The sequence below is a fragment of the Lutra lutra genome, chromosome 13 (genome assembly GCF_902655055.1).
Source record: "Lutra lutra chromosome 13, mLutLut1.2, whole genome shotgun sequence".
Lineage (NCBI taxonomy): Eukaryota > Metazoa > Chordata > Mammalia > Carnivora > Mustelidae > Lutra > Lutra lutra.
In genome coordinates, this window is record NC_062290.1 from 33,379,591 (window position 1) to 33,402,931 (window position 23,341).

A 23,341-nucleotide genomic window follows, 5' to 3' on the forward strand; every position below is an offset into this window, starting at 1 on the left:
GCTTGTTTCGAGAAGCACAAATCAGTGAGCGTTGTTGGAGCTTAAAATATAATGCAGACTGTAGTGGTAGACAAGGCCATGATAGTTAGGTAAAGGTTTGATCTAGGTGCTTCTAAAGGATTATGTGTGTCTTGTATAGAGGTTAGACTTTCATCCTGCAGCCCAGTATTGGGCATGCACATCTGTTATGTAGGTGTGAAGGGAAGTGGGTGGGGAGGTGGCCTGGAAGGTTTTTTCTTTTGCATGCTTCCTCCCTGAGGCAAAGAGAATACAGAATAACACCCAGTGCTTATCACAACCCTTGTGCTCTTTAATGTCCATGACCCAGTTACCCCACTGGGTGTTATACTCACCTAATGAATCACTGAACACTACATCTGACACTAGTGATGTAATATATGTCGGCTAATTGACTTTATTTATTTTTATTTAATTATTTTTAAAATATTTTATTTATTTGACAGAGAGAGAGACGCCTAGAGAGGGAACACAAGCCAGGGGAGAGGGAGAGGGAGAAGCAGTTTCCCCGCTGAGCAGGGAGCCCGATGCAGGGCTCAATCCCAGGACCCTGGGATCCTGACCTGAGTCAAAGGCAGACACTTAATGACTGAGACACCCAGGTTCCCTGGCTAATTGAATTTAAATTAAAAAAAAAAATGTATCTATAGAATATTTTATGTCATGTATTAACTTATCTATATCCATGCAGATTTTTTTCCTTTATATTTAAATTCCTAGTGGGTGGCAGGATTAATTTGATTCTTCTTACATGTACTTTGTGAGAGAATGCTTATTTAAACGTTTATGAATGATGATCATGTCTTTATCTGTAGCCCTGATCCATTTTAACCTCTTATTATCTATCCCATAGCATGTTTTCATCTTTATGTATTCCATCTCTTCCCAATTTTTCTTTTTGTCGGGCAAATTAAATTTATTAAAAAAAAAAAGGAGAGCTTTGTTCTGAGACTATTTGTTGTTTGGATTGTCAGATACCAGGTACATTATTGGTTCTAGAAGTGGGATGGGGATAGGACTCCTTTCTGGGGCAGGCAGGCCAGTGCTTCTTACTAATTTTTTCATTCTGTATGTCTGAAGTGTTCAGTACATATTGAGGGAATCATCCTGGTTATTGTCAGCAAGATTTAGTTCATATTTTTGCCTGTTTTTCTACTTTGATATCCTGTAATCCTTCCTTTCTGAGCTCTAGGCAAACTAAATTCTGTCTTCAACAATACTTCCAGATATTTTCACTGCTCAGAATGCTCTTTCTCTTATCTGGCAAACCCCTATACCTTCTACTAAGTCTTAACTCTGAAGTCATTTCTGAGTAATTTAGGTGGAGTTAATTACCCCTGCCTGTGTACAGTTTTGTATTGAAGTCTGTTCCACCTCTAGATAGTGACTTTGGATGGTGAAGACAAATCTTACCCTTTTTTCTATCTCTAGTATTTTAGCCTGGTACTTGGTAGTTTTGCTGAATGGGTAGTTTGTAAATTATTATAGGAAAGCATATTAGGACACTTAAAAATCCTGTGCTGGGGATGTTGGGCATTGTCCATTCACTATTCATCAAAGGTTAGGCCTTTATACAGTTGTGTGTGTGAGAGAGTCTGTTTCAGAACTGGTACATAGGAACAATACCTTTTGTAAACTTGGAAAGTTAGAAAATTCATTCTCACTAGGAAGGATTTTGAAGAGGTGAGCAATATAATCAGGACAGTGTTTGAATGCAGGAATAGGAACTTGGGAGGAGGAATGGCTAAAAACAGGTTCTTTTCCCAAGAGTTTGGGAGAGATGAGGAAGTCTCCCTAATGGGGTGTTAATGAGAATGGTAAGTAACTAAAAGAGAAGAGTTTCTGCTGGGACTGGGGTGCTTACATGCTGTTTGGGAGAAATGATCACCAGCCTTAAGCACACAGTAATTCAGTGCTGATGACTGCATCATCTCCTCTGCAGAGATTGCCCCAGCCATCATGGAGGTGGCCGAGGTGGAGAGTCCTTTGAACCCCAGCTGTAAGATCATGACCTTCAGACCCTCCATGGAGGAGTTCCGGGAGTTCAACAAATACCTCGCATACATGGAGTCTAAAGGAGCCCATCGAGCAGGTCTTGCAAAGGTGATTATCCTCACATCCTTTAAACCAAGAACAATCACTTGGCCTTTCGTTTTTGCTCTTAGTCTTCATAATATGGGAAATGGTTTATTCCAGAGAATATTCGCAAAATTTGTTTTCATTAATTCATGCAGAGCATTTATTACCTTCAAAGAATAATTGTCTTATTTTTTCTTTTAACTATTTATGCTAGGTTGTGTTCTAGGGCTTCTTCTTCCTCTTCTTCTTCTTCTTCTTCTTCTCCTCTTTCTTTTTTTTTTAAACACGTGTGGCTTCTAGAAACTAAAGAGATCCATGTATGGTCTCCAGAGAGAGGTGAGAGTATTCATAGCTTTCATCACTTTCTCATAGAGGACAGTTATTAACCTGAAGCTTAACTCCTCCCCTCCCTTTCCTCTCTCTCTCCCTCCTCTTTTCCTTCTAATTGTTTCTTTCTCTCTTTCCCCTTTTACAAATATAACAGATTTACTGAAATATAATTCACATACCATACAATTTGGCCACTTAAAATGTACAGTTCACTGGTACTCGTTGGCAGTCATTTTCTGTTCCCTGCTATCCCCTCAGCTGTACGTGACCACTAATCTATTTTCTTTCTCTGTAGATTTGTGTATTCTGTTTTCTTTTCAGTTACTTGCTTATCAAATGTGGAGAGTGCCTACTACATACCAGGTACTGCCATGTCCTGGGAGATGGGATAGTAAAGACCACATTTCTGCCCCTGTTGAATTTATATTCTGGAGATAGCTTCTTAGGGTGGTGAGATAAGGACATTTAAGCAGAGGCCCAAAGAATATAAAGAAACCAACTTTTTCAAGATGTGGGGACAGAGAGAATAGTAAGTCCAGAGGCCTGAAGGCTGACTTGAGCTTCATGTGTGGGAGGAATAGGAAGGTGGTCTGTGAATTTGGGGCTCAGTGAGCAGAGGAAGACGTTGGTAAGTAAGGTAAGAGCCCTGGAAGGGGCCAGATCATCCTGGGCTTGCTTGGGCTTAGTAAGCCTTGGGGGTTTTATTTGAAGTGCGGTGGGAATCATTTATGGGCTTAAAGCAGATGAGAGAAAGACATGATGGCTATTTTTGTGTTTGTTATTTTTGTGACATTATTTTGTTTTGTTTTGTTCTGTTTTTTTGAAAGCTATGTATTTGAGAGAGTGTGCAGGTGCACATGAGTCAGCGGTGGTGGAGGGGGAAGGTGGCCAGGGGCAGGGGAGAGAATCCTTAAGCAACTCCCTGCTGAGCAAGGAGCCACAGGGCATTCTCTATCCCAGGACCTTAAGATCATGACTTGAGCTGAAATCAAGAATTGGTCGTTTAACCAACTGAGCCATCCAGGCATCCCAGTGACATTATTTTGAAAGTGTCACAATGGCTCCTACATGAAGAATGAATATTGCGGGGAGACAGAGTGGATAGACTGAGAAGAGTGCTGACAGAATGGAAATGGGGAGTCTTGTCAGGGGTTGTTGTGATATGCTGAGGGTCATAGTAAGGCGCTGAAGATTACACTGTGGGTTTGCACCCATAGATCCAAAGTTAGAACTTTGAAAGAGAGATAATCTATATAATTCATCCTTTGATCACAACCTGAGATGGATTAGTATTCCTTGTATAATGGAAATATATTTCTTTTTAAAATTTTTAAAGAAGATTTTATTTACTCATTTCAGAAATAGCGTGTGAATGAGGGGAGGAGAGGGAGAGGAACAAGCAGACTCCATGCTGAGTGCAGAGTCTGACAAGGGGCTCCATCCCATGACCCTGATTATCATGACCTGAGCTGAAATCAGGAGTTGGACGCTTAACCAACTGAGCCATCCAGGCGTCCCTGGAAATATATCTCAATTAAAAATTTACTTCGTAAGAGGCTAAGGGGTGAGGGACGGAAAAAAGTCCCCTCAGAAGAGAATGTTTTATTGTACTTACTTCATTTTATTATTCTAAACGTTAAGCTTGTAATCTGGGTTTCTGTAGATTTGTCAGCATTACCTCATGAATCCTGAGCCCTGCCAGAGCCTGCTCGACTGTGGCTGGGTCATGGGTTCTTCGTGGAATTCCCACATCCAGCAGGATGTCCAGTAGCATTAAGAGCAGATATCAGAGGAGAGAAGTCCCAGAACTGCAGGGGTGTTTTAGTATTCAAGTCCTCCTGCATCTTATAACCCAATTTGACTGTGCTGTTATCTGTCCCCTGAGGTCTGTCATTTTGTTGTGTATGGTTCAAGTCGCGCCTAGGAAGGGTTTAAAATTTGGGGGATATTAAGTTGAGTGAAAGTTTATTAGGGGTGGGTAAGTGACAGAAAAGGAAGATAAAAGAGGAAACAAAGAGAAAAGTTAAGAGGTTTATAATGAATTTCTCAGATGAGGGATCCTTAGTTTAACTTACTTATTGAGTTCTTTTTTTTTTTTTTTTTAAGATTTATTTATCAATTTGACAGACAGAAATCACAAGGAGGCAGAGAGGCAGGCAGAGAGAGAGGAGGAAGCAGGCTCCCCGCTGAGCAGAGAGCCCGATGCGGGGCTCGATCCCAGGACCCTGGGACCATGACCCGAGCCGAAGGCAGAGGCCCTAACCCACTGAGCCACCTAGGCGCCCCTATTTATTGAGTTCTTAAAGAACCCACTTTTGGAACCTCAGTACTTCAGTATCTTTGATCTGGAGGAAAACCATCCCCCTGCTGCCCCCTTTGAGAAAAATCATTTTTGAGTTGAAGAGACTATCATTTCAGGATTATCTAACACATGTAATTTTGATCATAAACTAGCAGTGGGGTAGCAAGGATTTGGGCTTTATTTGAGTGGAGGAAAGTTGGGGGTAACTGGTTGTCCCCTTCTCTGGGCTTTGAATGCAGCCCTTTGTCTTGCTCTTCTCCACTTTTGTTCCTTGAAAACATAGATTTTACTATGTTCCACTGAGATTATGGAGTGTGCTGTGGTAGGGTGTCACGTTTAGTAACATGAGAAGGGAAAGCAGCACACATCCTCCCAAGGGTACACCTGTGCCACTGCTGGCATTCTGTAACAGAATGAAGTTAATGAGAACCACAGTTAGTTTTCTGAATGTTGAACAAAACACACCTGAGTCTAGACTTTTTTTTTTTTTAAGATTTTATTTATTAATTTGACAGACAGAAATCACAAGTAGGCAGAGAGGCAGGCAGAGAGAGAGGGGAAGGCAGGCTCCCTGCAGAGCAGAGAGCCGGATGCAGGGCTCTATCCCAGGACCCTGGGATCATGACCTGAGCTGAAGGCAGAGGCTTTAACCTACTGAGCCACCCAGGTGCCCCAGACTTTTTTTTTTTGAATGAGATTTATTGACAAAGTTGGAGATACTCATTTATTCAGTCTTGTGATAATTTTCTTTTGCTTCTACCAGGAGTACAATGAACTGGTTTTGTTGTTGTTGTTGTTTTTGTTTGTTTTGTTTTCTTTTGTTTTTTGTGGGTTTTTTGCGCCATTTTTGTTACCTTTCACACTAAGTCACATAAAGTCAGTTTCACCTACTTGCCTTTTTTTCCTGGAATTTGCAGCAAGAGCAAATGTCTAAAATTGCACCAAAGCAAGTTGTCAAAATCAAAACTGTATTAATGCTGCTAGTTTGCTTTGAGAGTAAGCCCTGGGGACAGAGCCACCCATGAGACTCTTTGTTAATGCACCATTTAATGAATTGGTCTTAATTTATGATTTGGAGAAGAGGGTTGAGTAGTTCCAGTAGTAGTGACTTTGGCCTTAGATTGTAGTCTGTCTTGGTTTTTCTTTTATCAACATTTTTAAAGATTTATACTTTAGATTTAACTTTTATTTCCATAGTGAGAGATTTGACCCCAAACTTTCTATCTAAAAGGTAGTTGTAAATAAAGTTGGCAAGGTGAAGATCACAGTCTCTTTAAATGTAAAATTTGCATTGTTTCCGTGAAGAAAGATTATGAGGAAACTTTATTACATATGAAGTGGGTGAAATTATTACATGACAGTAATCTGGACATAGACTGTCCTGGGCCATAGGTTATGCACGTTACATAGTTTTGTGAATAACCTGGAGAGTATAGACAGTGATCTATGTCCTCAAGGTGTGAAGAAAGATTACAAGATGCACTGCTCTTCCTCTTATTCCTTCTTCCTCAGTATTTAGATGGTGATAATAGCAACTTATTTCAAGATAAGTAGGGCAAATACAGGTTTCAGTCAGAAATTTTCTTTTGGGTATAGGGCGCAGGCTGGGATTGGGGAAATGGTGATGTAAAATAAAATGTTTGTTTTTATTTTGATATAATAGGAAGGTAAACTTTAGGAGGAATGGGTTTCCTTCAGTTAAAGAGTCATTGTATGTAAAAGTTTAATTTTGGAATCTTTTAAAGTCCTATGTATCTTGTGTTTCTATTTCCTATGTAAGAAAATCTGAGATTTAAAATTACAGTCCAAAAATAAGATTTTTATTATAGACCTGAACTTACAAATTTTTAAAGTTCTGTCTGAACACTTTTATCAAAAGTAAATGAACACATACATGAAATATAAAGATAATGTTTAATTTTCATAAATTTGTTACATTCATTGCTTTTCTAAATTTAGAAAAGAAAATTGCTACAAAACTTTTTTCACAGATAGGAAAATATTCAACTCGAAATATAATATTAATTTTGATTATAGATATATTTGTTTCTAAACAACGGCCTGAATCAATCCATGTTTCAATTTTTTGGATTATTTGCACTTATTTCTGATGAAGAGCAAGTTACTATTTACAACCTTTTCCCCTTTCAATATGTCCTGAAGACAATTTGGTGTGTTTATCCATATGCATTTGTTACAATTATCCAAATTCTTTTAAAGTATTGACTCTGTGTTTTCAACAGCATATAATATGATTGTATCTATTCTCATTTTAAACTAACATACCTTGGTGGAAGTAAAATGTGAAATATCTCCATATTGCTGATGAAAATTAAATTAACTTTAGACTTGACAGCTCACTTTTTTTCATATTCTTTCAATCTACACTTGACTATCATTACACAACCTCTAGGAAAGGCTAAAATTTAAATGATCGACAATACAAAGTAATGATGAATATGGGGAGCCAAAGAAAAAGACTGCATACATTGCTGGTGGGAATGTGAAATGGTACAACCACTTTGACAAACATTTAGTAATAACTGTTAAATTTGATCTATACATATCCAGCATCCCAATAATTTCACTGTTGGGAGTGTCCGTAGATATGTGTTTATTTTAGAGAACGGTGTGCTTATATGCAGCAGAAAATGCACACAACAATATTAATAGCAGTGTTATTTGCAAAATCACAGAATAATGAGAAATAACAAACAAAATAATCAGAAAAAAACAAGTTAGCACTAAATGGTTCCCCATTTATGAATAAATATTTGTATAGGGAGTACAGTAGGAGTGAATATCAGTGAACTTCAGCTATATAGACCATCATATTTGAATCTCAGAAAAATACTGAGTGAAACACAAAAGATAAACCTCAAAGAAGATATGTATATATGGATGATTATTTTTCCATTCATTTAAAAAACCGGTGATAGGGATGCATACCCAGGCACCCAATAAAACCATATAAACCCTAGCAGGGAAATGCATACCATAAATGCTGTGATTGGGCAAGAGATAAATGTGTTTGGAGGGCACATAGAGGTACTCTGGTGTAGCTTTATAATTCACAGTTACATATTTGTAATCATGCATTTATTGATGTGTGCTATCTATATTTTGCAATTAATTTTTTAAAGTTTTTCTTAAGAAATTGAAACAGTTTCTAAAGGTGAATATATTCCAGCTGTAAATCATGACTTAATAACTTTGTCCCTTCTAATTTTTAATCATAAGCGTATATGTTTTTGGTCTTACTGTTTATTGATCTTTTCACTGTTAATAATTGTTTAAATACTGTTGGAAAATTGGGCACATGGGTGGCTCAGGGGGTTAAGCCTCTGCCTTTGGCTCAGGTCATGATCTCAGGGTCCTGGGATCCAGGCCCCGCATCAGGCTCTTTGCTCAGTGGGGAGCCTGGTTCCCCTCTCTCTCTGCCTGCCTCTCTGCCTACTTGTGATCTCTGTCAAGTAAATAAATAAAATCTTTAAAAAAAAATAAATACTGTTGGAAAAGAGTGGTGTGCTGAACAACCTCATACAGGAACAAAAGCATTGATAATGTATGTCTCTTTTCGACTTCCTGTTCAATGATGACATGTTGGTAAACTCAAATTAGCCGTGATGGGTATAGTTACATCATGGAAATAGGCGAGAGCTACAAATTCAAGGTTTTCTCCACCTTCCCAGAAAACTGATTGTTAAACATTTACTAGCACACCACTCTGCGATTTGCCATGTTGTGTGAGAGGTATTTTAAAAAAAAAATACTGACTAAACATATATTTGTTTATTTTTTTATTGTATTAATATAAGCATGATTGAATTTCAAGTTATTTTGTGTGTCTTTCAATTTTACTTTTAAAATTGAGAGGTTACTAGTATCAGCTAAAAAATAAGTTAATAAAAGTACTGTTTGGAATAATGCTCAATAAATTTTGTTGTTAAAAAAAAATCAAATCAGTAAGGTGAATATTTAGGAGAATGCAAGGCATTTCCCTTACTCTGAATCTTCATAGTTCTTCTACACATTTGTTATAGAAATGCTGAGAAATTCTTCACTTCTCTTCTGTTGGAATATCAAAGCTAAATGACTACCTGGAATATTTTCTGGATAATATTTTATTTTATTATTTTATTTTTAGGTGATTCCTCCTCGGGAATGGAAGCCACGGCAGTGCTATGATGACATTGATAATTTGCTTATTCCAGCACCGATTCAGCAGATGGTCACTGGGCAGTCGGGACTCTTCACTCAATACAACATCCAGAAAAAAGCCATGACAGTGAAGGAGTTCAGGCAGCTGGCTAACAGTGGCAAGTGAGTGCATACATTTTGCTGTTTTTGCTTTTGAAGATATACATGAACATGGTAAGAAATCAAGTAGACAGAGGAGCTTGTGATGAGAAGTAAGAGTCTCCTGCACATCTTCTTTCAGTTTACATTTAAGAGTTTCTGTTTTCTGTTCTTCATGTGGTTGCGTGCTTATATTTAGCTTACTGCTAAGGAAATTATTTCTCGTTTTATCATCTTAGTCATATCTGTAAATGGTTTTTTTCTATCTTTTAGTTGCCATGAGTATTTTTGATTTTACACATGATTCACATTTGTTTGACAAATTTTCTTTGTACACAAAGTTTAAGTCTTTTTTTTTTTTTTTTTTTCCAGCTCTGGGGTAAACTTTTTTTTTCTTGGCTGATAGGACTTTTAACACCCATGCTCCTCAGCACCTTTTATCCTGCCATGCAGTGACAGTGTAGTCCAAAAGGTGCCGTGGCCATAGGGGTTGGAGAGTCACTTCACATTTTGGGCTGGAGGAGTAAGGGGCTTGGGGATACTCTACCAACAATGCTTTACGAGCCAGAGGCCATGACATCTCAACCTCCAAGCCTGCATCCTGGTGGGAGGTGGCAGCGGCTCTTTCCAGCTCTCCATACCTGAGAGGAACAGAACCCGACGGGGTAAACGATAGGCCCCCAGCTCCACTGATGGTAGCTCCCAATCCTGGCTCCTTCTCAAGGCATAATCCCAGCTCCCATCACAGGACAGGAGAGGTCTCTCCCCTCCTTGGTCCTCAGTGTCAGGCTGAGCCCTCTATACTAGTCAGGACAGAGGCAAAGCTGGAAGCAGCAGTAGTGGCAGAAAAGGAGCAGGCACTGAGTCTGGTGGGTTGTTGGGCCAGCAGCACGGGGCCAGAGGCTCTCCTGAAATCAGTGCAGGCTATCTGTTCTTGCAACTCTGGGGCTGGTCACAATGTGGGTGTAGTTGGCTGTAACAGGTACTTGGACACCTTTCTTTTTGGATGCTAGCTGATAACTTGTCTTTGGTTGCTGTCCACTCCTTGGCATCAAAATACCAGATAGTGATGGCATACCTGGTGGCATAGGCTGGTTCCACCTCATGGAGGTTCCACTGATCAGTCCAGAAAATGAGCAGCCCATCAAGGAGTGGCTTGATGTTGGTTGCTATTGGCCAGTCTTCTGGGGAGATCGGCAGCAGGCTGCCATGCACCTTAATGTCCCAGTTCTGATTTAGGTAATATAGTAGGTGATACAGTGTCCATTGCTGTGGGGATTGACCGTATGCCTTACGTACCCCAGCCTATTGCCTGAGTAAGACACCACCATGGCCTTGGTGTGCCCATTGATGACATAGCCACCCAGCACCCAATGCAGTCGTGGATCGCAGCATGCACATGGATCATAAGGACCCCAGTGCTTCAGCAGCTGATCTGATGGCCTTCTGTGGAGACAGTGGCTGTTCATGGTAGTAAGGTCTTCATCCCCTGGGCATAGAGGGTATGGCCTGGGCTGGTGATGCCACCCTCCTCTCCCTTTGCCTCCTCCACTTGATGCAGCTGGGGGCAGGGCAGCTGTGCCTGGCATGGGGCAGGGTGAGACACCGCAGGCAGCAGAGGCTCTTCTTGAACCTTCGGTGTGCTCACTGGTCCCCAAGTCCCATTCTGTCCTTGGGGCTTGGGAAAGAACCTGTCAGATTGGTGAGCTTTTTCCTCTGCCCTTTACACCTTTGGTTTTGCCAGCCTCCAGTGCTGCACAGCACACAATACCCCTGACAGTGTTTAAGTCTCAAATGATAAATAACATATTTGGAAGATGAGTAATTTGAAAAGGAAATCCTTGAATGATTTGAAGGGCTACCATTATTGTATTAGCCTTATTGTAATTATACCTATTGCTGTGTAACAAATTACCCCAAACATTATAGCTTAAATCACCAAGCATTTATTTAATATTTCAGTTTCTGTATGTCAGGAATCTGGGAGTGACTTAGCTGGGTGGCTGTGGCTCAGGGCCTCTCATAAGGTTGCTGTCAAGATGTCAGGTGGGGCTGCTGCCATCTGAAGGCTTGACTGTGACTGGAAGATCCTTTTCTAAGATAGTTCCCCATATGTGGCTGTTGGCTAGAGTCCCGAGTTCCTTGCCTCATGGATTGCTTCTCATATTGTGGCAACCTGCTTCTTCCAGAGCAAGTGATCCTAGAGAGTAACCAAGATGGAAGCCACAATATCTCTTTATGATCTGTTTTTGACCGTCTCTTCTGCCATATTCCATTTGTTACAAGCTAGTTGCAAAGGGCAGCCCATAGTCAGGGGGATAAGAATTAAGCTCCACTTTTTGAAGGGAGGAGTATTAAAGAATTTGTGAATATATTTAGAAACTATCACATGGAAGGCCTGGGTGGCTCAGTTGGTTGAACGTCTACCTTCGGCTCAGGTCGTGATCCTGGGGTCCTGGGATCAACCCCTGTGTCGGGCTTTCTGCTTGGTGGGGAGCCTACTTCTCCCTCTTCCTGCCACTCCCTCTGCTTGTGCTCTCGCTCTCTGTCTGACAAATGAATAAAATCTTTAAAAAAGAATAGAGACCATCACAGTTGTTATTATAAATTACCTTTCTTTTTAAAGATTTATTTAGTTATTTTAGAGAGAGTGAGAGCGAGCATGTATGCATGAGTTGGGGCAGGGGCAGAGAGAGGGAGAGAGGGAGAGAAGCAGACTCCCCACTGAATGCAGAGCTAGACACGGGGCTTGATCTGAGGACCCCAAGCTCATGACTTAAGCCAAAACCAAGAGTCAGATGCTTAACTGATTGAGCCACCCAGACATCCCTTTAAATTACCTTTTTTAAAAAAAAAAAAAAAAAGATTTTATTTATTTGTCAGAGAGAGAGTGAGCACAGGCAGACAGAGTAGCAGGCAGAGGCAGAGGGAGAAGCAGGCTCCCTGCAGAGCAAGGAGCCCAATGTGGGACTCGATCCCAGGACGCTGGGATCATGACCTGAGCCAAAGGCAGCGGCTTAACCAACTGAGCCACCCAGGCATCCCATAAATTACCTTTTTTAAAAAATGTTTTTGATATGGTAGTTAAGGCCCAAGTCCAAAACATTAATTAGGAAAAAAAAAAAAACTAAAACCCCAAATCAGCCAATGTGCTGATCAAAAAACATCACCATCTAAATTCTCTGGGTAAGATCTTTGGATGAATTTAGTTGATATGTTTTTATTTATTTTTTTTTTTAATTTTTTATTTTTTCAGCATAACAGTATTCATTATTTTTGCACCACACCCAGTGCTCCATGCAATCCGTGCCCTCTACAGTACCCACCACCTGGTGCCCCCAACCTCCCACCCCCCACCCCTTCAAAATTCTCAGATCGTTTTTCAGAGTCCATAGTCTCTCATGGTTCACCTCCCCTTCCAATTTCCCTCAACTCCCTTCTCCTCTCCATCTCCCCTTGTCCTCCATGCTATTTGTTATCCTCCACAAATAAGTGAAGCCATATGATAATTGACTCTCTCTGCTTGACTTATTTCACTCAGCATAATCTCTTCCAGTCCCGTCCATGTTGCTACAAAACTTGGGTATTCATCCTTTCTTTTTTCTTTCTTTTTTTTTTTTACAGCTTTATAAACATATATTTTTATCCCCAGGGGTACAGGTCTGCGAATCGCCAGGTTTACACACTTCACAGCACTCACCATAGCACATACCCTCCCCAATATCCATAACCCCACCCCCCTCTCCCAACCCCCTCCCCCCATCAACCCTCCGTTTGTTTTGTGAGATTAAGAGTCACTTATGGTTTGTCTCCCTCCCAATCCCATCTTGTTTCATTTACTCTTCTCCTACCCCCTCAACCCCCCATGTTGCATCTCCTCTCCCTCATATCAGGGAGATCATATGATAGTTGTCTTTCTCCGATTGACTTATTTCGCTAAGCAGGATACCCTCTAGTTCCATCCACGTCGTCGCAAATGGCAAGATTTCATTTCTTTTGATGGCTGCATAGTATTCCATTGTGTATATATACCACATCTTCTTTATCCATTCGTCTGTAGATGGACATCTAGGTTCTTTCCATAGTTTGGCTATTGTAGACATTGTTGCTATAAACATTCGGGTGCACGTGCCCCTTCGGATCACTACGTTTGTATCTTTAGGGTAAATACCCAGCAGTGCAATTGCAGGGTCATAGGGTAGTTCTATTTTCAACATTTTGAGGAACCTCCATGCTGTTTTAGTTGATATGTTTTTAAAATTTTAAATTTATATTTGACATAGTCAGTACTTGATGGTTGAAGACTCTTAATTCTGTGTGTAAAGTTTCAGCTATGGAGTATTGTGTCTATTCCAAAGGAATTGGAAGTTTTATATGTATATATTTTTCACTTTTATAAACTATTTATTTACCGTCAACTTTATTTCCATTTTGTTTGCCTTTCTGGAAGAGAAGCTTAAGACCACTCAGTGGTGTTCGTACCCATTCAGTGACCTGAGCAGTGGGAGCTGCAGACCAGTCTTCAGTAGCAGACTGAGCATTCCATCTTCAGTAGGGAACTGCTAAATAAGAACAGAGAGCGCCTATTTGCCTTCAGAGTAGTCTGTGACTTCAGGTGGAGTAGCAGTGAATCTAGGACCTGGAGCAGTCCATTTACTCTGAAATTCCTCCTTGGTCACAGCCTTTTCCATAGTGGCCTGCTCTTTTCATTCTCTTCAGAATCTCTGTGGAAGTAGAGATCAGGGATGACCTCCCATGGGTGTTCATGGGAAATGGTGCCACGCATGTGCAGAACTTCCCTGGCAGCATCCACCACCTCAGACCCACTGAGTGAGCTCCCTTGTTGCAAGAGATGGCAACGTCTACACAACACAGAGGAGAGTCTGTGTTACGCAGAGTGATGGTAGGTAGGTTAACATATGACAGTTCTGTAAGAGGCTGGTCTTCAGCCCTGGGATCAGTAACCACCAGAAGTCTCTTGGAAGCTCTTGGAAGCCTGGCTGGTCTGGTTAGGGAAGGTTTCGGGAGTGAAGCGGCTGGCAATAGGAGTGGCTCCAGTAGCAGCAGCAAATTTGAGCACAGCTCCCTAGCCAGTATTCCTGGACGATATGACACTGACATCAGCTGGGTTTTCGGTGGCAACAGCGGCACGAGCTGCCAGCAGAAACTTCTCCCAGGTTCTCTTCAGTTTTATGATATAGATGCCATCACTTTTCCTTTTGTAGATGTACTGTTCATTTGGATGTCAAGGTTGGTGCCCCCTAAGTGGGTTCCTGCTGCAAGGAATTTGAGGACATCCTCCTCCTTCATTTGCAGAACATCAAGGGCTCCAGACATTGTGAAAATTTCCCTTTAAGTTGCGGCAGGAAGGCAAAACAACACCATATGAACCCTTTCCTGGGTAGCATGGAAAAGGCTCTTTTTAAAAAAATTATTAACATGTAATGTATTATTTGTTCCGGGTTGTAGGTCTATGATTCATCAGTCTTACACAATACATAGCGCTCACCACAATGCATGCCCTCCCTAATGTCCGTCACCCAGCCATCCCATTCCTCCCAACCACCTCCAGTCCAGCAACCCTCATTCTGTTTCCTGAGATTAAGAATCTCTTATGGTTTGTCTCCCTCTCTGGTTTTGTCTTGTTTCATTTTTTCCTCTCTCCCCCTATGATCCTCTGTCTTGTTTCTCAAATTTCACATATCAGTGAGTAATTGTGGTAATTGTCTTTCTCTGATTGACTTATTTTGCTTAGCATAATACCCTCTAGTTCCATCCATGTTGTTGCAAATGGCAAGATTTCATTTTTCAATGGCTGCATAATATTCCATTGTGTGTGTGTGTGTACCACTCTTCTTTATCCATTAATCTGTCGATGGACATCTGGGCTCTTTCCATTGTTTGGCTATTGTGGACATTGCTGCTGTCAACATTGGGCTGCAGGTGCCCCTTTGTATCAATACATTTGTATTTTTGGGGTAAATACCCAGTAGTGCAGTTGCTGGGTCATAGGGTAGCTCTATTTTCAACTTTTTGAGGAAACTCCATGCTGTTTTCCAGAGTGGCTGCACCAGCTTATGTTCCCACCAACACTGTAGGAGAGTTCCCCTTTGTCTGCATCCTCACCAGCATCTGTCATTTCCTGACTTATTAATTTTAGCCATTCTGACTGGTGTGAGGTGGTATCTCATTGTGGTTTTGATTTGTATTTCCCTGAAGCTGAGTGACGGTGAGTACTTTTTCATGTGTCTGTTGGCCATCTGGATGTCTTCTTTGCAGAAATGTCTGTTCATGTCTTCTGCCCATTTCTTGATTGGATTATTTGTTCCTCGGGTGTTGAGTTTGATAAGTTCTTTATAGATTTTGGATACTAGTCCTTTGACATCTGGTATGTCATTTGTAAATATTTTCTCCCATTCTGTTGGTTGTTGTCTTTTGGTTTTGTTAACTGTTTCCTTTGCTGTGCAAAAGCTTTTGATCTTGATGAAGTGCCAGTAGTTTATTTTTTAAAAGATTTTATTTATTTATTTGACACAGAGAGAGAGAGAGAGCACACCGGTAGTTCATTTTTGCCCTTGTTCCTTGCCTTTGGTGATGTGTCTAGGAAGAAGTTGCTGCAGCTGAAGTCAAAGAGGTTGTTCCCTGTGTTCTCCTCATGGATTTTGGTGGATTCCTGTCTCACATTGAGGTCTTTCGTCCATTTTGAGTCTATTTTTGGTCCAGTTTCATTCTTCTGCATGTGGCTGTCCAATTTTCCTAACACCATTTGTTGAAGAGACTGATCTTTTTTTTTCCATTGGATATTCTTTCTTGCTTTGTGGAAGATTAGTTGACCATAGAGTTGAGGGTCTATTTCTGGACTCTCTATTCTGTTCCATTGATCTATGTGTCTGTTTTTGCACCAGTACCATACTTTCTTGATCATTACAGCTTTGAAGTAGAGGTTGAAGTCTGGAATTGTGATGCCGCAAGATTTGTTTTTCTTTTTCAACATTCTTCTGGCTATTTGGGAGTCTTTTCTGGTTCCATGCAAATTTTAGGATTATTTGTTCCATTTCTGTGAAAAAAGTTGATGGTATTTTGATAGGGATTGCATTAAATGTGTAGATTGCTCTAGGTAGCATAGACATATTAACAATACTTGTTCTTCCAATCCATGAGTGTAGAATGTTTTTCCATTTCTTTGTGTCTTTCTCAGTTTCTTTTGTGAGAGTTCTATAGTTTGCTAAGTACAGATTCTTTGCCTCCTTGGTTAGATTTATTCCTTGGTATCTTATAGTTTGGGGTATAACTGTAAGTGAGATTGACTCCTTAATTTTTCTTTCTTCTGTCTTGTTGTTGGGCTATAGAAATGCAGCTGATTTCTGTGCATTGATTTTATATCCTGCCACTTTATTGAATTCTTGTATGAATTCTACCAATTTTGGGGTGGAATAGTTTGGGTTTTCCACATAAAGTATCATATCATCTACAGAGAGTAAGAGTTTAACTTTGTCTTTGCCCATATGGATGCCTTTTATTTCTTTTTGTTGTCTGATTGCTGAGGCTAGGACTGCTAGTATATTGAATAGCAGCAGTGATAATGGACATTAGGAAAAGCTCTCAGGTTTCCTTATTGAGAATGATATTCAGTGTGGGTTTTTCATAGCTTTGATGATATTGATTTTGTATCCTCTGTGCCTATAGTGTGAAGAGTTTTAATCAAGAAAGGATGCTGTACTTTGTTAAATGCTTTTTTCTGCATCTGTTGAGAGTATCATATGGTTCTTGTTCTTTTATTAATTTATTGTATCACATTGATTGCGGGTGTTGAACCAGCCTTGCAGCCCAAGAATAAATCCCTGTGGGTCCTGGTGAATAATCCTTTTAATGTACTGTCGGATTTTATTGGCTAGTTTTTTGGTGAGCATTTTTGCATCCATGTTCATCAGGACATTGGTCTGTAATTCTCCTTTTTGATGGTGTCTTTGGTTTTGGGATCAAGGTAATGCTGGCCTCGTAAAATGAGTTTGGCAGTATTCCTTCCATTTCTATTTTTTGGAACAGTTTCGGGAGAATAGGAATTAGTTCTTCTTTAAATGTTGGTAGAATTCCCCTGGGAAACCATCTGGCCCTGGGCTCTTGTTTGTTGTGAGATTTTTGATTACTGCTTCAATTTCCTTACTGTTTATGGGTCTGTTCATGTTTTCTGTTTCTTCCTGGTTCAGTTTTGGTAGTTTATAGGTCTCTAGAAATGCATCCCTTTCTTCCAGATTGCCTAATTTGCTGGTGTATAGTTGCTCAAAATATGTTCTTATAATTGATTGTATTTCTTTGGTGTTGGTTGTGATCTCTCTTCTTTCGTTGATAATTTTAATACTTTGGGTCCTTTTTTCTTTTCGATAAATCTCACTAGGGGTTTATCAATCTTACTAATTCTTTCAAAGAACCAGCCCTAGTTTATTTGGTCCTACTCTTCTTTTGGTTTCTATTTCATTGATTTCTGCTCTAATCTTTATTATTTCTCTTCCCCTGCTGGGTTTAGGCCTTATTTGCTGTTCTTTCTCCAGCTCCTTTAGGTGTAGGGTTAGGTAATGTATTTGAAACATTCCTTGTTTTTTGAAAAGGTCTTGCATTGCTATACAAGTCCTCTTTGGACTGTCTTTGCTGTATTCCAGAGATTTTGAACAGTTATGTTTTCATTATCATTGGTTTCCATGAATTTTTAAAATTCTTCATTAATTTCCTGGTCGACCCATTCATTCTTTAGTAAGATGCTCTTTAGCCTCCATGTATTTGAGTTCTTTCTAACTTTTGTCTTGTGATTGAGTTCACATTTCAAAGCATTGTGGTCCAAAAATATTCAGGAAATGATCCCAGTCTTTTGGTACCATTTGAGACCTGACTTGTGACCCAGGATATGATCTATTCTGGAGAATGTTCCATGTGCACTAGAGAAGAATGTATATTCTGTTGCTTTTGGATGGAATGTTCTGAATATATCTGTGCTGTCCATCTGATCCAGTGTGTCATTTTTTAAAAAAGATTTTATTTATTTATTTGACAAAGAGAGAGATCACAAGTAGGCAGAGAGGCAGGCAGAGAGAGAGAGGGAAGCAGGCTCCTGCTGAGCAGATAGCCTGACGTGGGGCTCGATCCCAGGACCCTGAGATCATGACCTGAGCCGAAGGCAGAGGCCCAACCCATTGAGCCACCCAGGTGCCCCCAGTGTGCCATTTAAAGCCTTTATTTCCTTGTTGATCTTTTGCTTAGATGATCTGTCCATTTTAGTTGGGGGGGGGTGTTAAAGTCCCCTACTATTATTATATTATTGTTGATGTATTTCTTTGAAGTTGTTATTAATTGACTTATATAATTGACTGCTCCCATGTTAGGGGCATAGATCTTTAAAATTGTTAGATCTTCTTGTTGGACAGACCCTTTAAGTATGATATGGTGTCTTTCCTCATCTCTTATTATGTCTCTGGCTTAAAATCTAAATTGTCTGATACAAGGATTGCCCCCTGCCCCCCAGCTTTCTTTTGATGTCCATTAGCATGGTAAATGGTTTTCCACCCCCGTCACTTTAAATCTGGAGGTGTCTTTGGCTCTAAAATGAGCCTCTTGCAGACAGCATATGGATGGGTCCTGCTTTTTTATCCAGTCTGGTACCCTGTGTCTTTTGATTGGGGCATTTAGTCCATTTACATTCAGGGTAACTATTGGAAGATATGAATTTAGTGCAATTGTACTGTCTGTAAGGTGACTGTTACTGTGTATTTTCTCTCTTGCTTTCTGGTCTATGTTACTTTTAGGCTCTCTCTTTGCTTAGAGGACCCCTTTCAATATTTCCGGTAGGGCTGGTTTGGTGGTTGCAAATTCTTTTAGTTTTTGTTTGCCCTGAAAGCTTTTAATCTCTCCTTCTGTTTTCAAGATGGCCTAGTTGGATATAGTGTTCTTGGCTGCATTTTTTCTCATTTAGTGTTCTGAATATATCATGCCAGTTCTTTCTGGTCTGCCAGGTCTCTGTGGATAGGTCTACTGCCAATCTAATATTTCTACCATTGTAATTACAGCCCTTTTGTCCCATGCTGCATTTAGGATTTTCTCTTTTTTTCTGAGACTTGTAAGTTTTACTGTTAGATGTCAGGGTGTTGACCTATTTTTATTGATTTTGAGGGGGGGTTCTCTGTGCCTCCTGGGTTTTGATGCCTGCTTCCTTCCCTAGATAGGGAAGTTCTCCACTGCAATTTGCTCCAATATGCCTTCTGCCCCCCTCTCTCTTTCTTCTTCTTCTGGAATCCCAATTATTCTTTTTTTTTTTTTTTAAGATTTTATTTATTTGACACACAGAGAAATTATAAGTAGGCAGAGAGGCAGACAGAGAGAGAGGGCGAAGCAGGCTCCCTGCTAAGCAGAGAATCCAATGTGGGACTCGATCCCAGGACCCTGAGACCATGACCCGAGCCAAAGGCAGAGGCTTAACCCACTGAAGCCACCCAGGTGCCCCTGGAATCCCAATTATTCTAATATTGTTTTGGTTTATGGTATTACTTATCTCTTAAATTCTCCCCTTGTGATCCAGTAGTTGTTTATCTCTCTTTTTCTCAGCTTCTTTATTTTCCATCATTTGGCCTTCTATATCACCAATTCTCTCTTCTGCCTCATTTATCCTAGCAGTTAGAGCCTCCATTTTTGATTCATCTCATTAATATCTTTTTTGATTTCAACTTGGTTAGGTTTTATTTCTTTAGAAAGAGATCCTCTGGTGTCTTCTATGTTTTTTTCAAGCCCATCTGGTATCTTTATAATTGTTATTCTGAACTCCTGTTCTGATATGTTGCTAATGTCCATATTGATTTGGCCCCTGGCATTTGGTACTGCCCCTCTTGTTCTTTTTTGTGAGGTGAGTTTCTCCATTTTGTCATTTTGTCCAGGGAAGAATATATGAATGAGAAAACAAAATACTAGAAGGGTAACATGACCCCAGAGTAATATACAATAAACAAATAAGGGGAGACCCGAATCTGTGGGAAAAAGAAAAAAGAATATATCAGGCTGGTGAATAGAACAGAGCCATATACTAAATTTGTGTATTTTGTTCTGTTAGAAGAAATGGCACCCCAAAATTTTAAAGAAAGAAAAATACACACACACACACACACACACACACACACACAGAGTAAGGTTAAATACAGTGAAGGGATAGAATATGACTGTAAAATTGAAAATTAAAGAAATATTTTAAATAAGGAATTGATAAGAAGTTCGTTGAAATCGAAAAAAGAAGAAAAATTCAAAAAGAAAAAGGGAAAAAAAGGAAAAATAAAGAACATTAAGAAAAATTAAAGTTGAAAGACTAAAGAATCATGGGAAAAAAGCCATGAATTGTATGTACTGTATTCCCTTAGCTCTGGAATTTTACAGTTCTCATAGATTTGTAAACTTGTTCTTGGCTGGATGTTCTTGATGGTCTTCTTGGGGAGGGGCCTATTCAGCGATTCTCAAATGTCTTTGCCGCAGGGGGAGTTACACCACACTTGCTGGGGGCCAGACTAAGTAATCTGTGGGGCTTTGCTCTGGGTAGTTTTTGTTCCCTGAAGGCTTTCCATGCAACTTTAGAGGACAAGAATGAAAATGGCAACCTCCCAATCTCAGCCCCTGGAGGGGCCGAGTGCTTGGGTTTCCCCTCCTCAATGAGCCCTCAGAGAAAGCATTCAATCACTCCTGTCTCCCTGGTTTCTGGCCACACTCTGTGCTCCCCTGGCCTGTGACCATGTGTTTTTATCTTTGGCACATGGCCCTGTTTAGAGTCTCTAAATCCGCAGATTCCTGTAGCGCGCTCCTGTGCTGTGGGGGTTCTCTCTGGATCTGCCTCTTGTTGGGCCCCTGCTTGAAGAACAGTGGCTGGACTGTGCTGTGTAACACAGTTTATGGCAACTCTGCACTGAGAGCCCACTCCTTGGATCACTCTTTGCAGCCATCTTCACCGCTCTGATACCTGGGAGTTCTGCCACACTCAGGTAGCCTTCGTCTTCCTGTGACCCCGAGAGTCCTGAGACCACACTGTCCCAAGAAGGATTCCACTCCCTTCCACCCCCTGCCTGTTAGCCACCAGAATGACATCCCTGACTGGAGCAGACTTCTAAAAGTTCTGATTTTGTGCTCCTCTGCTCTGTCACTTGCCAGTAGCTGGCTGATGGAGGATCCCTCCTCCTCTGCAATCTATCTTCCCATTTATTGCCTTGGATTTTCTTCTCCTCACATCCTACCCTGCAGAAAGTGGTCGCTTTTCTGTCAATAGAGTTGCTGCTCTTCTTTTCTTTGATCTCCAGTTGAATTTGTAGGTGTTCAGAATGGTTTGATAGCTACCTAGCTGAAGTTTTGGTCTTTTACTCTTCTGCCATCTTGGACTCATCCTGAAAGTTTTATATTTCATGTGAGTCCCTTCTTTTGAATTTTTGGTAGGCACTAGTAAATCTCATTGTTTAAGATCTCATTAATTGAGAATGTGAAACTTTTATCATAGACTGGGCTGGTTTGCATTCAGAATTTTCAAGGACTCTTTTAGCCATTTACTGTAATGTACATTATATATATAATAATGTATATATATATACATAATGTATATATAATGTATAACATTATATATATAATGTACATTACACTATAGTGTAATGCTATTGAAACAGGATTGTGGAAGCAGACTTATCCAGCTTTTTAAAAGTATAAATGGTGTGTTGTATTGTGTTGTTTATCTTCTAGCACCCATTTCCAGAGTCATTTAAAAAATTTTTAAAAAAGATTTTATTTAATTGACAGAGAGACACAGCAAGAGAGGGAGCACAAGCAGGGAGAGTGGGAGAGGGAGAAGCAGGCTCCCCACTGAGTAGGGAGCCCCATGCGGAACTTGATCCCAGGACCCTGGGATCATGACCTGAGCCAAAGGCAGATGCTTAATGACTGATTCACCCATGCGCTCCTCCAGAGTCATTCTTAAAGTGTTAATTAAATAGATTAGTTCATATAGTGGAACATCTGCTTGGCTACTTTGATATTTCGGGGAGACAATTTGGATTTGAAAGTAATCAGATTATACTTGCTAGAAAATGCTTATTAGTACCTTTAATAATTATTATAATTACCATAGGAGAGGTACAAAGTACAGTGGGGTTTCAAAAGAAAATAAGACTTCTGTGGTTGATAATCAGGAAAGGAGTAATTTTGTTTTGTACGTGCCATTGAGATGAATTTTGAAGAATGGTCAGAAATGCTTTTATCAGTTACAAAAGTAATACATGTTTATTTGAAAATTCAAACATTGTAGAAATATATAAGTTTGGCTCCCAGATGATCATTGTTAATAATACATGGTAATTCAAAATATTGATGAGAACAGAGCCTTGAAGACCTTTTTTTCTTGTCATAGAGACACTTGGATCATCATCTCTAGCCCATGTGATTATTCTAGTGTAGTATCAATTTTCTTTTTAGAGGGAATTTATTTTACTAGGCACTTGTTTTGTTCTTATAGCTGTTCAATTTTTACTCTCATCTAAAAGTTAAAAATAGGGGGCACCTGGGTGTCTCAGTCGGTTAAGCCTCCAGCTCTTGATTTCTGCTCAGGTCGTGATCTAATGGTTGTGAGAGAGAGCACCATGTTGGTCTCTGGGCTGAGTATGGAGCCTGCTTAAGATTCTTCCTCCCTCTCCCCCTGCCCCTCCCTTCCATGCACATGCACCCTCTCTCTTTCTAAAAATAAAAAATTCTTAAATGTTAAAAATAGAACTACCCTATGATCCAGCAGTTGAACTACTAGTTATTTACCCAAAGAATACAAAAATACAGATTTGAAGTGGTACATATACACTGATGTTTATAACAGCATTATCAACAATAGCCAAACTGTGGAGAGAGCCCAAATGTCCATTGACTGATGAATGGAAAAAGAAGAAGTGGTGTGTACACACACTCACACACAGACACACACATGAATATTACATCAAAAGTGTCTTGCCATTTGCAATGATGTGGATGGAGCTAGAGTGTATTATGCTAAGACAAACGCCATATGATTTCATTCATACGTGAGATTTAGGAAACAAAACAGATGAACATATGCGTAGGGAAAAAAAAGTGGGAAGCAAACCATAAGAGACTCTTAACGTTAGAGAACAAACTGAGGGTTGATGGAGGGAGGTGGGTGGAGGATGGGCTAGATGGGTGATGGGTATTAAGGAGGGCATTTGTTATGATGAACACTGGGTGTTGTATGTAAGTGATGAATTACTAAATTCTACTCCCGAAACCAGTATTACTCTATATGTAATCTAA

The 23,341-nt window shown here is 40.1% G+C and overlaps 1 protein-coding gene and 1 pseudogene across 14 annotated transcripts in view; one reads left to right on the forward strand and one right to left on the reverse strand.

Moving 5' to 3' along the window:
* KDM4C (lysine demethylase 4C) overlaps window positions 1-23,341 on the forward strand; it is a 470,115-nt gene that overhangs the window by 30,928 nt on the left and 415,846 nt on the right. For all 14 annotated transcript variants that reach the window (XR_007122181.1, XM_047699136.1, XM_047699137.1 and 11 more), the window contains exons 2-3: window positions 1,961-2,121; window positions 8,877-9,052. Coding sequence is in view for 13 of the 14 variants with exons in the window: in XM_047699136.1 (XP_047555092.1) it covers window positions 1,978-2,121; window positions 8,877-9,052 (320 nt within the window). In the remaining variant the exon portion in view is untranslated. The remainder of the gene's footprint in view (window positions 1-1,960; window positions 2,122-8,876; window positions 9,053-23,341) is intronic.
* Window positions 13,485-14,379, reverse strand: LOC125083146 (40S ribosomal protein SA-like; annotated as a pseudogene).